General features: G+C 63.8%; 7 protein-coding genes across 7 annotated transcripts; 4 read left to right on the top strand and 3 right to left on the bottom strand.

Moving 5' to 3' along the window:
• Positions 1-54: 54 nt before the first annotated feature.
• Positions 55-1,832, top strand: AMSG_00154 (prolyl-tRNA synthetase). The gene has a single exon (XM_013907561.1). It carries the CDS (start codon positions 60-62, stop codon positions 1,764-1,766), a length of 1,707 nt encoding a protein of 568 aa, XP_013763015.1. The 5' UTR covers positions 55-59; the 3' UTR covers positions 1,767-1,832.
• A 384-nt stretch (positions 1,833-2,216) lies between these two features.
• On the top strand, positions 2,217-5,546 carry AMSG_00152 (exosome component 10; the record flags this gene model as incomplete). Its single annotated transcript, XM_013907560.1, has 2 exons — positions 2,217-2,312; positions 2,924-5,546. 2 exons carry the CDS (start codon positions 2,217-2,219, stop codon positions 5,528-5,530), a joined length of 2,703 nt encoding a protein of 900 aa, XP_013763014.1. The 3' UTR covers positions 5,531-5,546.
• A 25-nt stretch (positions 5,547-5,571) lies between these two features.
• AMSG_00151 (ATP synthase subunit alpha, mitochondrial) lies at positions 5,572-7,706 on the bottom strand. The gene is made up of 2 exons (XM_013907559.1): positions 7,668-7,706; positions 5,572-7,229 (listed from the first exon to the last, which is right to left on the bottom strand). Exons 1-2 carry the CDS (start codon positions 7,683-7,685, stop codon positions 5,607-5,609), a joined length of 1,641 nt encoding a protein of 546 aa, XP_013763013.1. The 5' UTR covers positions 7,686-7,706; the 3' UTR covers positions 5,572-5,606.
• A 271-nt stretch (positions 7,707-7,977) lies between these two features.
• Positions 7,978-9,109, top strand: AMSG_00150 (histidine tRNA 5'-guanylyltransferase). The gene has a single exon (XM_013907558.1). The coding sequence runs from the start codon at positions 8,240-8,242 to the stop codon at positions 9,101-9,103; it is 864 nt and encodes a 287-aa protein (XP_013763012.1). The 5' UTR covers positions 7,978-8,239; the 3' UTR covers positions 9,104-9,109.
• A 32-nt stretch (positions 9,110-9,141) lies between these two features.
• AMSG_00149 (eukaryotic translation initiation factor 3 subunit F) lies at positions 9,142-10,547 on the bottom strand. Its single transcript, XM_013907557.1, has 2 exons — positions 10,322-10,547; positions 9,142-9,845 (listed from the first exon to the last, which is right to left on the bottom strand). Exons 1-2 carry the CDS (start codon positions 10,523-10,525, stop codon positions 9,159-9,161), a joined length of 891 nt encoding a protein of 296 aa, XP_013763011.1. The 5' UTR covers positions 10,526-10,547; the 3' UTR covers positions 9,142-9,158.
• Positions 10,548-10,946: 399 nt separating this feature from the next.
• AMSG_00148 (uncharacterized protein) lies at positions 10,947-12,214 on the top strand. Its single transcript, XM_013907556.1, has one exon. The coding sequence runs from the start codon at positions 10,965-10,967 to the stop codon at positions 11,886-11,888; it is 924 nt and encodes a 307-aa protein (XP_013763010.1). The 5' UTR covers positions 10,947-10,964; the 3' UTR covers positions 11,889-12,214.
• On the bottom strand, positions 11,906-15,134 carry AMSG_00147 (uncharacterized protein). The gene has a single exon (XM_013907555.1). It carries the CDS (start codon positions 15,126-15,128, stop codon positions 11,937-11,939), a length of 3,192 nt encoding a protein of 1,063 aa, XP_013763009.1. The 5' UTR covers positions 15,129-15,134; the 3' UTR covers positions 11,906-11,936.
• Positions 15,135-15,150: the final 16 nt, after the last annotated feature.

Here is a 15,150-nt window from a genome sequence, read left to right as displayed (position 1 = left end):
GATCCCACGTTGTGGAGGCGGAGTCGCCAACTCACGAGCACACGACTTGCCAAGCAGCCATGTTCCGCGGGTGGCACAGAGCAGGAGTCAGTGTTGGACGGACTGTACGGTGGATGCAGCATGTGGTTGGTGGTGGGAGTGCGAGAGTGACCCGGGCTGGTTCCGTGTTTACTCCGACTCTGGCAGACGTGCCGGCCGACGCGTCGACGTTGTCGCACGGATTGCTGCTTCGGGCTGGCTACGCCCGTGCACTGGCACCTGGACTGCACATGCTGCTCCCGATGGGCCGCCGTGTCCTGGAGAATGTGTCGGGTGCAGTCCGAGCGGCGATGGATGGCATCGACGGCAACGAGTGCACCATGCCGCATCTGGTGCCTCGCGAGCTGTGGGAGATGTCTGGCCGGTTGCTTCCGCAAGAAGCCGACAGCGAGCAAGGAGACGAGAAGGAAGGAAGCAAGGGAGGCGGAAGCGAGATATTTGCTTTGGAAGATCGGCGTGGAAAGACGCTTGTTCTGGCACCTACTCACGAAGAGGTCTTTACAGCTCTTGTCGCAGCAGAGCTCGACTCGTACAAGTCGCTGCCGCTGCGGCTGTACCAGATCGGGACCAAGTACCGTGATGAGATCCGGCCACGGTTTGGGCTGATGCGTGCGCGCGAGTTTGTGATGAAGGACATGTACACCTTTGATGTCGATGAGACTGCGGCGCGGGAGACGTATGCGACGGTGACTGCCGCGTACACGCAGCTCCTGGTCTCGCTCGGGTTGCGGCCGCTGATGGCTGCGGCGGACACAGGCAACATCGGCGGCTCGCTCTCGCACGAGTTCCACGTCATGGCGGATGTGGGCGAGGACGCTGTGCTGCAGTGCAGCGGGGCCGATGACGGGTGCGGGTATGCGGCAAATGTGGAGGAGGCCGGCGGCGATATGGCTGCAAGAGCTGCAGGTGCGGCGAGTGTCGAGCACACGGTGCTGGCCGGCAAGGCGACGTACTCGCTGCAGCTGCCTAGCGGCATTGAGGTGAACAGACTGCGGCTGACGCGGGTCCTGGAGTCTCTGGGGCACAACGGACTGGACGGCGTGGATGTGGCGGCGGCGCCGTCGGGTGCGATGCCGCTGGAGCCAGTGCTGGCGTCGGCGTCGCTGGGGTGGGAGGACGTGGCCAGCGCTAGAGCGGGCGACGGGTGCCCGTGCTGCGAGGCTGGCGAGCTGGTGGAGCGGCGCGGGATCGAGGTGGGGCATGCGTTTCTTCTGGGAACCAAGTACTCGAGTGGGATGGGCGCGGTGGTGCGTGTGCCGACGCGCGACGGCGGCGGGCTGACGGCGGAGCGGCCGATCGAGATGGGCTGCTACGGCATTGGAGTCTCGCGGCTAATGGCGGCAGTGCAAGAGGTGCACGGCGACAAGGACGGGATGCGATGGCCGCTTGCACTCGCACCGTTTGTGGCGACGCTCATTGTGCCGCCGGCGCGCAAGGTGGCGCATTCGCCCGAGCTTGCCGCCCGGGTGGCTCGGCTGGAGGCCGCGCTGAGCGTCTTGGGCGAGGGCCGCGTCCTTGTGGATGATCGCGACATGTCAAACGGGCGCAAGAAGCGCGAAGCGGCGTTGGCGGGCATCCCGGCCGCGATATTGGTCCACTCCAAGGCGCCGGAGCGTGCCGAGGTCCACATCCGTATGGTGACCAGTGGTGGAGCTGCACATGACGAGGTGGTAGTGGTGCACGAGGACGCAGCGATCGCAGCAGCGGCACGACTTGTGCAGAAGTAGCTGGAGGGACAGTCAGCGGGGCGGGTGGGCCCTAATTAGATGTCGACGATGACATAGATGTCTGTACGGTCGTCCTTGACGTTGATCTGCATGTTGGAGTAGGTGATGGCCTTGATCTCTGTGCCACGGACATGGCGATCAGGATTGAAGACCTCTCCACGAGCGCGGACAGTGACAGAATAGGCTTGAGTGTCGAGGGCGGCGACAAAGACGGAGGAGGGGACCCAGAGGTCGGTGCAGAAGATGTACAGCAACTGATCGAGAAAGTTGTAGATGAGCGATGGCATGTCTGTGCCAGACACGGTGACAGTCCGCTCATCGACAGGTCGCACACCCGGCAGTTCGGTGGCGTAGTCAAACATGGCCAATGCCACGTTCTCCATGGCCTCGCCCACATCGTAGCCCCAGGCGTGGAGCTGGACATCAGCAGTGTGGTCAAGGTACTCGTACATGACCGGCCGTCCATGGACGACCACCGTCTCCAGGGCGTTCACCTCGGGAGCTGCGGACGACGACGACGAGGCCGAGCAAGACGAAGCCATGGTGGTGGGAGAGGTGGTGGAAGAAGTGAGTGTGAGAGGCCAAAGCGGGCGGGGTGATGGTAGTGGTGGGGTAGGTGGCTGAGAAGATGGTCATTGTGACGGGCATGATTATGATGGAGATGATGATTGTAGTGATTGTGCTGATGGGGTAAGTAGTGGCATGGTAGTGATGGCGTCCATCATGACCATTAAGCCCATCTCCATCACCTTCATTGCGTGTAAAGGCCTTGCTCATGCTGCGATGATCGTGCCCTCATCACAGCTTCATCCCGCCCTGATGGTGTGCCCTCATCCCAGCCTAATGGTGTGGATCGTGCCCTCATCCCAGCCTAATGGTGTGGATCGTGCCCTCATCACAGCCTATTGATGTGCATCGTGCCCTCATCCCAGCCAATTGGTGCCCAGCCCAGGGCGGCCCGCCCACCCGGCGAATGGACGAATATTGGCCATCCACGGCCCATGGACGAATATTGGCCATCCACGGCCCATCCCGCAACAGGCAGAGAGAGCGGTGGGGGAGGGAAGGCAGGAGGGAGGGAAGGAAGAAGGGTGTGGAGAGGGGGGGCACCTCTCGTCGACACAACGGGTAACAAGGGAATGGGAGACCTTGGAGAGGGACTTGTGGGTGCACTGGCAGCTGCGTCCCGTAAGACGCGGCGTCTTCCGTCGGGTGACGACTACGAGTACTACGCCACCTTCCCCGAGTTCATCTCGCGGACACGGGCATCGGGGCGACGGATTCTGGACTCTCTGCATGCGCTGTGGGTGGCTACCGAGCCACAGGTACCTGCGGATGTTCGGGGCATGGACAGTGCTGACGTGCCGGATGCTTACAAGTTGCTCTCGGAGACTCTCGACTCGCTGCTGGAGAAGGCCGACATGGCCCTCGACCGCGACCGTGGCTTCCTCCGCTCCGGTTCCAACGCCAAGGATGATGCAAAGTCGGATGCCGCGTCCTCGCGCCGCGACCCGTCGGCTCGCCGTCCTCAGGACTCGTTTGCTGATCATGTGGACAACTCACGCGAGACTCCGTTCGCCTGCAAGCTCAAGCACAAGTACCATGCTCTCGAAGCGCCTGCGGGCGTGTCGTCGACCATGAAGGCCCACATGTCCGGGCTCGGCCTGCCAGCAGAGAACGAGGCCCACGGCTCGGATGGAAGCCATCCATACGCTGCCGAGCTGGCGACACTCTCGTACACCGAGGAAATGCTCGGTCCCGTCCAGCCGACGCTCTACGCGCCGCTGGAGGAGACGCCGCTGGTGTGGGTCGACACCGTTGCCGGCCTCACCGACCTCATCTCCGCCCTCGAGGACGTTCCTGTTGTTGCCATCGATCTGGAGGCGCACTCGTACCGCTCGTTCCAGGGCTTTGTCTGTCTCATGCAGGTCTCGACCCGCTCGACCGACTACCTGGTCGACACCCTGGCGCTCCGGAGCGAGATGCACCTGTTCAACAAGATCACCGCCGACCCGCGCGTTGTCAAGGTCCTCCACGGTGCAAACTCGGACATTGTCTGGCTCCAGCGCGACTTTGGCGTCTACGTCGTCAATATGTTTGACACCGGGCAGGCCGCCCGGGTCCTCGCCTACCCCTCGTTTGGCCTTGCCCACCTGCTCAAGTTCTACTGCTCGGTCAACACAAACAAGTCGTACCAGCTGGCCGACTGGCGCATCCGCCCGCTGCCGGAGGACATGGCCAAGTACGCCCGGATGGACACCCACTACCTGCTGTACATCTACGACCGACTCAAGAACGAGCTGGTCGCCCGTGGCTCGGTCAGCAACAACCTGGTTGCTGCCGTCCTCGCCCGCTCGCGCGAGATCTGCGGCTTTGTCTACGAGAAGCCGGCCTTTACACCCGACGCCTGGCGGCGGGTCTACGAGCGGTCGTCAACCCGGCTCTCGTCGGAGCAGCGCGCCGTGTTTGCGGCGCTCTACGACTGGCGTGATGCCCAGGCGCGCAAGCTCGACGAGTCGACCGGCTACGTCATGCCCAACGCGCTTCTGGCGCGGCTGGCCCATGCCATGCCCACCCGCGTCGGCGACCTGCTTGCGGCCTGCAACCCCATTCCGCCGCTTGTCCGCCAGCACGCCATGGACATTGTCCAGGTTGTTGTCGCGGCTGCGTCGGCGCATACCAAGGCCGGCGGTATGCCGTCGCCGTCGCGGGGCAAGGCGGTGCGCTCCAAGTCGGCCGGGTGGGCCAACGCCGTGACTGGCGGTGCTGCAACGAGCTCCAGCGCGGCCGGCAGCGGCATGAGTGGCGGCCCGCGCCGTGGCGCGCGGACGCCGCGGTCGGCACGGGCTTCGCCGTCGCCGTCGGGTGACACCTCGGCCACGTTTTCCGAGGAGCAGTTCCGCGCCGCCGGCTGGCTGGAGAAGCCGGTGCTCGTGGCCATGGCACACGCCGAGTCGGGCGGGAGCGCCGGCGACGTCGTCCCGCGCACCGCGCTCGAGCATGCCCTGGTTGGCGGCGACGGCTCCGCCGGGCCCAAGCCCGGCAGCTGGACCGGCGCGTCGGCAAACGAGGTGAGCGCCGGGCTGGCGGCAACGACGCACGGCGCGTGGACCAAGCCGCTGTCGACGGCTGGCGCCGAGCGTGCCCGGGCCGAAGCAGTGTACAAGGACATTGCCGACGGCATTTCGTTCCCCAAGATACAGCCGCTGCTTCAGCCCGTGGTCTCGGACGCCGCCGCGGCCGAGGTCATCAAGGCCATTCCGCAGCCGCAGACCATGTCCGACATCTACGTCCTCTCCAACCTCAACCGCAAGCAGCAGCAGGAGCGCAAGCGGACCGGCGACGACGGCGGCGAGGGCGACCGTGCCCCCAAGCGTGCTCACCTGCTTGTCGAGCCGGGTGTGCCGCAAGACCCGGTCAAGCTCATGGAGCAGATGGGCTGGCCGGCGAACCAGGCCATGGCCTCGCTCGACGCCGAGGACCTCTCGGCTGCCGCCAACGCCGCCTCTTTCAAGGCGCACGACTACTCGGGCGACAAGGGTGGTTCCAAGGGCTCGCGCTCCGCAAAGGGCGCCGGCAAGTCGGGCTCGCGCCGCGATGGCGGCGCCTTTGATCCCTATGGCCAGGGCGCTAACTCGCCGCGCGGACGCCGCGACAACTCGGGCGCCCGCGGGCGTGGCAACAACAACAATGGCAACGGCAAGAAGCGGCGCGTCCGCAGGCGCGACCAGAATCGTTCGGCCACGCTGCCGCGTCACAAGTAAAACCAGAAAAAGCCGGGCGCTGGAAAAGGAACAACAACAACGAACTGGAGGGTGCGTTTACGAGCAAACAAAGGCCTTACTTGCCGTACTTGGAGGCGGTGTACTGGCCAACAAACTCGGTGCAGACAGCCTTGAGCTTGGCGTCGATCTCATCGGTGAGCTCGAGCTTGTCCTCGATGGTGGTGAGGAGGTCGGCGTGCGAGCCGCGGATGTAGTCGAGGAACTGGGCCTCAAAGTCGACGACGTCATCGACGGCGATGCCGTCAAGGAAGTCGTTGACGGCGGCGTAGACGACGGCAACCTGCTCCGAGAGCGGCATCGGGACGAGAACGCCCTGCTTGAGGGTCTGGGTGAGGCGGGCACCACGGGCAAGCTGGGCCTGGGTGGCGGCATCGAGGTCCGAACCGAACTGGGCGAACGAGGCCATCTCACGGTACTGGGCAAGCTCGAGCTTGAGCGAGCCAGACACCGACTTCATGATCTTCTTCTGGGCGGCGGAACCGACGCGCGAGACGGAGAGACCGACCGAAACGGCAGGGCGCTGGCCCTGGTAGAAGAGCTCAGTCTCGAGGAAAATCTGGCCATCCGTGATCGAAATGACGTTGGTCGGAATGTAGGCCGACACGTCACCGGCCTGGGTCTCGATGATGGGCAGGGCCGTCAGCGAGCCGCCGCCGAGCTTGTCGGACATCTTGGCGGCACGCTCGAGGAGGCGCGAGTGGAGGTAGAAAACGTCACCGGGGTAAGCCTCACGGCCGGGCGGGCGGCGGAGGAGGAGCGACATCTGACGGTAGGCCACGGCCTGCTTCGACAGATCGTCAAAGGTGATCACGGCATGGCGGCCGTTGAGCGAGAACGACTCACCGATGGCGGTACCGGCGTACGGGGCGAGGAACTGGAGCGGCGCGGCGTCCGAGGCCGTGGCGGCCACGACGCACGTGTACTCCATAGCACCGGCCTCCTCGAGCTGCTGCACAATCTGCGCCACGGTGGAGCGCTTCTGGCCGACGGCCACGTAGATGCAGAACAGCTTGTCCTTGTCCGACTTGGCGCGCTTGTTCAGCTGCACCTGGTTGATGAAGCAATCGATGGCGATCGAGGTCTTGCCCGACTGACGGTCACCAATGATGAGCTCACGCTGGCCACGGCCGATGGGGATGAGGGCGTCGACGGCCTTGATGCCCGTGAGCATCGACTCGGAAACCGACTGGCGCGGAATAATGCCGGGGGCCTTGACCTCGACACGGCGGCGCTCCTTGGCGTTGATCGGGCCCTTGCCGTCGATCGGGTTGCCGAGAGCATCGATGACGCGACCCAGAAGGCCCTCGCCGACCGGCACGTCCACAATGGCGCCGGTACGCTTGACGGTCTCGCCCTCCTTGATGAGGGTGTCGTTACCGAAAACCACAACACCGACGTTGTCGTTCTCCAGGTTGAGAGCCATGCCCTTGATCTTCGACTTGAACTCAACCATCTCACCGGCCTGGATGTTGTTGAGGCCGTGGATGCGCGCAATACCGTCACCCACAGACAGGACCTTGCCCACCTCGTTGAGCTCGGTCGGGGACTCGTAGTTGAGGATCCGCTCCTCGAGCACACGCGAGAGCTCCGCCACACCCACGTCCTTCTTGGCCGTCACGGCCGCGGCAGACGCGAACAGGCGCGAGGCCTGCGAGGTGGCAAACGAGCCAATCGAACCCTGTTGCCCGTCAACCAAACGCACCATAAGTATCGCCCTCGCTTCCCCCTTTCCCCGCCCCGCCCAATGGATGGGCCCGCGCCATTGAAAAAATTGACGCCAGCTGGCCCCATCCCAGCCCGTCAGCCGCAGCGCCCTGCCGGCCCTACCGCAGCGACATGGCACGCCCTTGCCTTGCCAACCACATGGCCACCATGCACAACATGCCTCACACCAGGGCCTCACTGGCTGGCTCCCTGTTCCGTCTTCCCCGCCTGCTACGCTCCAAGGGGGGCTGCCTTCGGCGCCGACGACGCGTTTGGCCGACGGCCCATTTTTTGGCCTCACACTGTCCGGCCCCCCTTGCGCTACCATGCACCTTCTGTCCGCACTACGCAGCGCGAAGAACTGGTGCAGATTGCTGCAAGTCCTTTACAACCTCTCCCCCCTTCTACGTACAAGGCGAAGGCTGAACATGTGCGATCCAGCAGTTGAATGGTGCCCCCTTTCTCCCCGCTGGCCACTCGGCCGCCCGCGACCGACCAACCAACGCAGCACGCCGAACGACCGAACGAACGACAAACCGAGAAGAACGAAACACCTCCCCCCCCTTCCCACCATTCATCGACTGAACAATTGATCACACGTACCATAGCAACCATTATTTGAACGACAATCAAATATATGTGTGATTGTCGTCATCAGCCAGCCCGTTCCTCCGGCCCCCCCCCCCCCCTCCCTTCCTTCCTTCCTTGTGTTGCAGGCGAGTCACACGGACGGCGGCGGCAAAGACGACAGAGTCGGCAGGGACTCGCCAGGCTACTAACGACCAGACCTCGCTTGACACACGTACCGCAAACTCACCTCGGTCGTAGCCGTAGCAAGCTCTCGCTCTCGCTGTACCGCACCCCGCTTACAGCCGTGCCTCTCTCGCTCGCTCCCTCGCTCGCTCCCTCGCTCGCTCCCTCGCTCGCTCCCTCACTCGCTCCCTCGCTCGCTCCCTCTGCTCACTCCCTCGCTCGCTCTCTATCATGGCAAAGTCGCAGTACGAGTACGTGCGCAAGTTTGAACAGGACGATGCATTGTTGCCGCTGACGTGGGTGGTGATCCGTGTGGACGGGCGCGGGTTCTCGGGCTTTGTGGCGCGGCACGAGTATGCCAAGCCAGTGGATACCCGCGGGGCGGCCGTGATGGACGCGGCAGCCAAGGCGGTGATGGAAGACATGGGCGATCTGGTGCTGGCGTACGGCCATTCGGACGAGTTCTCGTTTGTCCTCCCGCCGTCGTCAAACGTGTACAAGCGACGCGCGTCCAAGCTCGTCTCGACGGTTGTCTCGCTCTTTACTGGCGCCTTTATCGCAGCCTGGCCAGCCGCCTTTGGTCCCGACGTCCCGCTGATGGAGATGCCGGTCTTTGACGGGCGGACCGTTGTCCTTCCCACTCGGGCCGTTCTCCGCGATTATCTTTCGTGGCGGCAGGTTGACTGCCACATCAACAACTTGTTCAACACCGGGTTCTGGGCGCTGGTCGGCGACGGCGATGATCCAGCCGTCGCCAACAAGCTCCTCTGCGACGCCAACTCTGCGCAAAAGAACGAAATCCTCTTCTCGCGCTTTGGTATCAACTACAACAACGAGCCCGAGCTCAACCGCAAGGGCTCGATCTGGATCCGTGACCTCGAGGTGACCGACTACGTCGACGCACGCGGGCACGCCGGCTTCCGCGTCTCGCGCAAGCTTGTCAACGTCAACACCGATCTCATTGGTGACGCCTTTTGGACGAGCGCCTACCCACACCTTCTCGCCGACGTCAAGCTCAAGGACCATCACAAGCGGATCAAGGCTGAACGCGCCGCCGCAGGCCATGGCGCTGACGCACCCGGTGCCAGCCAATGAACGCATGCACAGCTCGATGGCCGACTCCAGGCGCTCCACAATTTCACTGTTGCCTTTACGCAGACGCCGTCGCGCTCTCCTCCTTGCGGGCGTGCTTGGCCAGGACCTTGTCGATTCTGTCCGAGAGATGCAGCTGTGTGCGAATGAGGTCCGAGAGGTAGAGAACCATGAGCAGGTCCTTGATGTTCGAGTCGAGCATGTCGACAAAGGCGTCGGCCTCGATCTGCGGAACGGCCGAGACGGCGGTGAGCAGGAAGCGGCCAATCTTGTTGTCGGGCTGGATGGAGCCGGCCAGGACGCCGTCAACGTAGTTGGCGGCCTCGTCCAGGTGGTCCGCCAGCTGCGCGAGCGAGCTCTCCAGGTTGTTCATCTCCTCGGCAAGCGGCGTGGTGCCGTCAGCCGAGTAGAGGCCACGCGAGATGAGGTTGAGCCCGATCTGCTCGGCCTCAAACGAGGCCATCCCAACCTCGATGGGGTGGAACTGCGTGCCAAACGAGGCCGAGCCCATCTGCAGGACCGACGAGACGTAGCCCTGGATCGCAAGCCGCCCGTTCGAGAGCGTCGTGTCCACCGTCACGTGGATCGGATGCCGCGAGCCCGACGACGCAAAGAACTCGTGCAGCAGGATCGAGTACTCTGTGATCTCCGGCCCCGTCGCGTACCAGCCCACAATGTCGTCCTCCGGGAACGTCTCCATGTGCAGCTCCCTCTGCACAGCCATAAAGTCCATGTCCACCGCAACCTATCCCCATCCCCAATCACCGTTCCCATGAGTTCTTTCCGCCTCCTCTCGCCCACCATCGCTCGTCATGGCCATCGCCATCATCATGTCCCATCGATGTGCTCCTCCTCCTCGGCAACCCATCCACCAAAAAAAGCCGCAGATTGTCTGCACTGCGACCACCCCCAAGGCGACCACCCGCACACACTCTGCTGCGGTTTCTGCACCACCTCCATCCCTACACCCTTATTGAGCCCCAAACCAAGCTACTTATCGCCTCACCTGTTCCATAGCTTCCTCCCACACGACGTCGTCGTTTGCAGAAGGCAGGCTAAGCGAGGGTGGATGGGGAGACGGCAGCCGGCTGGCTCACCTCACGGCAGCCATCACGGGTGTGCGAAGGGAGGGGGGGCGGGGGGGGGGGGGGGGGGCGGGGGAAGGAGAGGAGGAAGTGGACAGAAGGCAGGACATAGCCGTGGGCAATGGCTGGTACGTACCTCGTCGGCGGTCTCCGAGTGCGGAACGGGGAAGGAGTTGCGGATCTCGACGACGCCGTTCACGCCGCGGGTCCCCAGCAGGGCACCGATGACCCTGTTCTGGCCCTCGGGACGGCGCATGTAATGGTCAATGACCGAGAGCACCACCACAGGGTGCATCTTGCCCTTGGGCGCAGACGTAAAGTTGAGGTGCAGTGCGTCCATGACGAGACTCAATGCAGAGAGATGTGCTTGGCTCAAGTACGTGCGGTGAGCCAGGAAGGGAGAGGGAGGAGGGAGAGGGGGGGAGTGGCTGCGCCGAGGCCGGGTGGAGGCGGAGTCGACGAAGCTGTCGGCGAGTTGCCGGACGAGGCGAGCCAGGCTCGTCTGGTGAAGCATGGAGACGGAAGATCGACCACCAGCAGCAATGGCAGGACATGACAATCACAGTGGCATGCTCATGCCGAACACATGGCTCGCCGTCTTCCATTCTTGCACCAATGACCGAGGGCGAGCGGGGCGCTGATGGCCGTGCCTGGCGGCTGGTCATGCATCGCCAGCTGCAGTGGCAGTGGCAGCGACAGCGGGGGCGTCACAGGTAGTCCCACGGGCGACACCTCCCTCGCGCGTCCTTGACTCCACACCCCTCTCCAAAGACGCTCATATGGTGTTCAAGGTAGGCGACATGGTGGCGGCGCGGGTCCGGGTGGAGAACAGGCCGCAGTGGGCCATGATGAAGGTGTCGGCGGTAGAAGGGACGGACGAGAGCAGCGAGCCGTCGAGCTACGTGGTGGTGGATCTGTATCCAGACTCTGACGACGAGGCCGTAGTGCACAAAGTGAAGGCAAAGAACATGCTTGCCTTCCCGCCGAACCCGGACCCAGAGCTGCCGAACGAGTCTGGAACACACATCTATGCCCTGTGGTACGAGAACTCGGACTGGTCCACCGTCTTCTACTCGGCGTACGTGGCCGGCCCGTCCGAGTATGGCGACGACTGGATCTCGGTCCGGTATGTCGGTTCGCGCAAGCTCTTTGACGTGCCTACCGACAAGGTCTTCCGCGATCCCAAGCCACGCAAGTCGGCCAGCGGCGGCACCAGCGCGTCTTCGGCCAAGAGCTCAAAGTCCGAGGCCGAGAAGCGCAAGTCGGGTCGCAAGCGCAAGTCGCGGTCTGCGGCGACACCAGCCGACACAAAGTCTGAAGGCGGCGACGAGGCCAGTGCGCCGCCGCCGGCCAAACAGGCCAAGTCCAACTCCGTCAGCGGGAGTGGTGCCCGCCCACGCATCTCGGTCGGGTTTGCCGGCGCCCAGCGCCAAAGCACCTCGGGCAAGGGCTCCGGCTCGGGCACGCCGACGACCGGCAAGCGCGACACTGCCTTTGCACTTGCCATGGCGCGGCAGGCCGAGGAGCAGGCCGAGGCTGGCAGCGCTCCGCGAATGGCGAGCGCGTCGTACGAGCTCGGCGAGGCCGGCGAAGAGATCAAGTTGGACTCGCTGCTGAGCCCGGGGCGGATCCAGTTTTGCCTCAAGAAAAAGGACATGGTCTCGGTCTTACACAAGAAGCGCGCGCTGATGCGGTCGTCCTGACAACGGCGCGAGCGGGCGGGAACGGTCCAAAGGCCGCAGACTGCTTTACTACGTGCGTGACCGCGAGCTCTCGACCGAATTACGGACGATCGAGCCACGGACGGTCGACTTGGGGTCGAGGGTCGACGAGGCCACCGACTCGTTCTCCTTGGCCAGGTTCTCCCAGTACATGCGGTTGTCGCGGAGCTGGGCGAGCTGGTCGTCAAGGCCAAGCTCGGGAACCATGTTGAGGGCCTCGTAGAGCGGAGTGACGAAAAAGTCGATGAAGCCGGTCTGGACCTTGGGCGTCTTGGTTGTGGCGCGATCCATAAAAGGCGAGATTGGGAGTCCTCGTGCGGACTCGGCCTCGCCCTGGCGGAAGAACTCCTCCATGACCAGGTGGGCCCACGTCTCGCAAATGGCGGTGTCCTTGGTTGGGTTCGAAATGTCCGCGCACTTCATGGCCATCTCGAGCACGAGGTTGCGCGCCTCGGTGACCGAGAGATCGAGTGACTCGGACTCGATCTTGAGCTTGAACTTGCCGAGGTAGTCAAAGTGCTGCGACATGTCTGTTGCGAGGACCATTTGTATGACCAGCGACCGCAGGTCCGCAAACTGGGCAGAGCTGAGTGGCGAGAGGATGTCGGTCGCCGGGTCAAACATGATCTCAAACGCTGTCGAGCAGTGAAAGTGCTCCAGCACACCCATGTCGTTGTAGCGGAGCGCGAGCGGCGACCGCGATGCCACCTGAAAGTTGTTGTTCGTTCCGGGATGGCCCATGTCGTGGACCATGGCGGCAATGAGAGCCGAGAGGACCTCGAGGTCGGTGACTACCGGCGAGAGCCCAGTGTTCGAGATGAGGTACGCCACCGTCTGGAGCACGTCTGTCGCGTGCATCGAGTTGTGGTACGGGTTCTCCTTGATGTACCCGTCCTCCACACGCTCAAAGAACCGCAGCACCTTCGTCGGGTCGAGGCCAAAGGTGCGCACAAGGTGGAACTTGCGGAAAAGCGTCACGGCCGTGTAGTACAGCGGCCGCCCGCCGGTCAGCTGTCCAATGGCAAACACGTCGCAGTTCCACTCGTCGACAAGGTTGGAGAGCTCGCCAAAGTCGATGACCTTCTTGGGCCCGACCGCAAGCCGGTGCCCGTACAGGTGGTCGATGACAACTTCGACCTTACCCCACTCGCGCGGGTCGAGCGCCCCAATGGCCGGCACACCTTCGAGCGCCTGCGCCACGCGCGGGCCGGTGCTGCTCGCCTCGCGCGCCTTGGCCCGCGCCTTGCGCCGCTCGCGCTTGCGGGTGGCCACAATGGCGCGCTGGATTCGGGCGCGAACAACCGCCTGGAGTCGCGCAAGAACCTGCGCCTGCGCCTGCGCCTTGGCCTTGATCTTGGCCAGCTTGCGGGCGGAGCGGCTTGTCTTGGTCCTGACCTTTCCCCGGGCCTTTCCCTTGCCCTTGCCCTTGCCCTTGGCGCGACCGCGCTTGGACTTTTTCTTGTCCTTCTGAACCGGGGCGACACCCAACGTGCCGTCGACTTCGGCCATACTGGCCGACGGCGCCAGCCGCGACGTCGACCGCGAGTGGCGGGCGTCGTAGATGGAGACAACCGTCGACGAGGTCGAGCCCGAGCCCGAGTCGGGCTCTTGTGTGCTGGCGGTGATCTTGCTCGAGCTGCCCAGTGCAGCATTCGAGAGCGATTCGATGTGGGTGAAGGAGACGGTGTCACCAAGTGACGACGACGAGTCCGAGCTTCCGCTCGACGACGAGTCTGACGAGTTCGACGACGACGAGAGCGACTCTTGCGCAATTTGGTCGGCAGCGAGGCTGTCAAGGACTCGGACAAGCGACGACGAGAGCGAGCCTTCGGTCGATGCGTCCGAAGCTTTGCTTGATGAGTCTGACCCCGAGTCCGACGGCGACGGGCCGGCAGTGGCCCGCGGCGTGTTGGTCGCGGTGGCGGCGGCGTTGATTTTGGCCTCAATGTCCAGGTTTGTGGCGTTAGAGACCGAGGCCTGCAGGCGCATTAGAAAGTCGGCGGCGAGCTCGTCGTCAACAGCCGAGGTGCCGGAAGCACCCATGGTCTTGAGTGTCATCTGGGCGGCGGTGTCTTGCCGCGGCGAGCCGACGAGCGAAAACCCGTTTTCGTTCTGCGACTCGGACGGGCGGTTGCGGTTGTTGGCAAGCATCGAGGCCATGTACGACTTGTACTCGGGATCGAGCGTGTCGAGGTTCTTCGGCTGGAACAGCTCGCCCGACGAGAGCAGCGTCATGGCGGCGCGGAGCTGGATCTTGGCATCGGGCTCGAGGTCCGAGTCATTGGCCACCAGGTCGCGGAGAACCTCCAGCGCCTTGGACATGGGTGAGTTGAGGTCAAACTCCTGCCCGCGCTCGTAGTTGGCCAGCATCGAACGCAGCGCCTTGTTGTCACGGACGAGGCGAGCGAGCGACTTTTCGTTACGCACAAGCGTGCCGGCAAAGTAGTGCGTAAAGTTCTCGAGCATGGAAAAGGCAACAGCTTCCATGGCCAGCGCCAGGAGGAGCGTCGCCTCCTCGGCCCACGAAATGGGCGGGTCGAGCGCGCGGCCGTGCGACTGCGACGTGCCGGTTGTGTCGGTGTAAAACCACTGCATAACCGCGACGCAGACGGCGTAGACCACAAGGTACGTCAGCGCAAAGAGCGGGAGCTGCGCCCGGAGCCGGTGGTCGCCGTTCTGCATGTTGATGGCGAGGACCGTGGGGAGGAAGAGGGCGGCGACAATGATGTGGACCTCGCGCGCAATGAGGAGAAGCCACACCAACGGGCCGAGCGAGAGCCAGAGCGCAACCTTGGCCTTGGGCTTGAACGCTGTGATGACTCGCGTCACCTCCATTACTGCAATCACCATGACCACGTACGGGTACAGGTTCTGGACCCGGAGCGACGGCGCCCAGCCAAAGACTTCGGCCGTGCCGAGGAGCACGAGCATGGCGATGTAGAGAACCCACATCTGAGCCTGGATTGGACCCACAACCTCAGCGTCGTACTTGGCGTAGCCCATGGCTTCCTTGCGGCTTATCCGCGTCTTGGACTGCTGGCGAAAGTCGGCCAGCAGCCGGCGCGATGTCTCACGCGCCGTCAATGTCGGCCGCAGCGAGTCTCGACGGAGCCCGCCCACCACAGACTCATTGGAGACCTCGGACGGCCGCCCTGGTACGTTGGGCGAGGTCGGCGTCACCGGCGGCTCACGGGCCGGCCGTATAGCCGCCCTTGATGCCATCCCCAGCCTGTTTCTCTCGTGC

Source organism: Thecamonas trahens, assembly GCF_000142905.1.
Source record: "Thecamonas trahens ATCC 50062 unplaced genomic scaffold supercont1.1, whole genome shotgun sequence".
NCBI lineage: Eukaryota > Apusomonadida > Apusomonadidae > Thecamonas > Thecamonas trahens.
The sequence above is the reverse complement of the archived record's forward strand: the minus strand, read 5'-3'. Positions and strand labels throughout refer to the sequence as shown.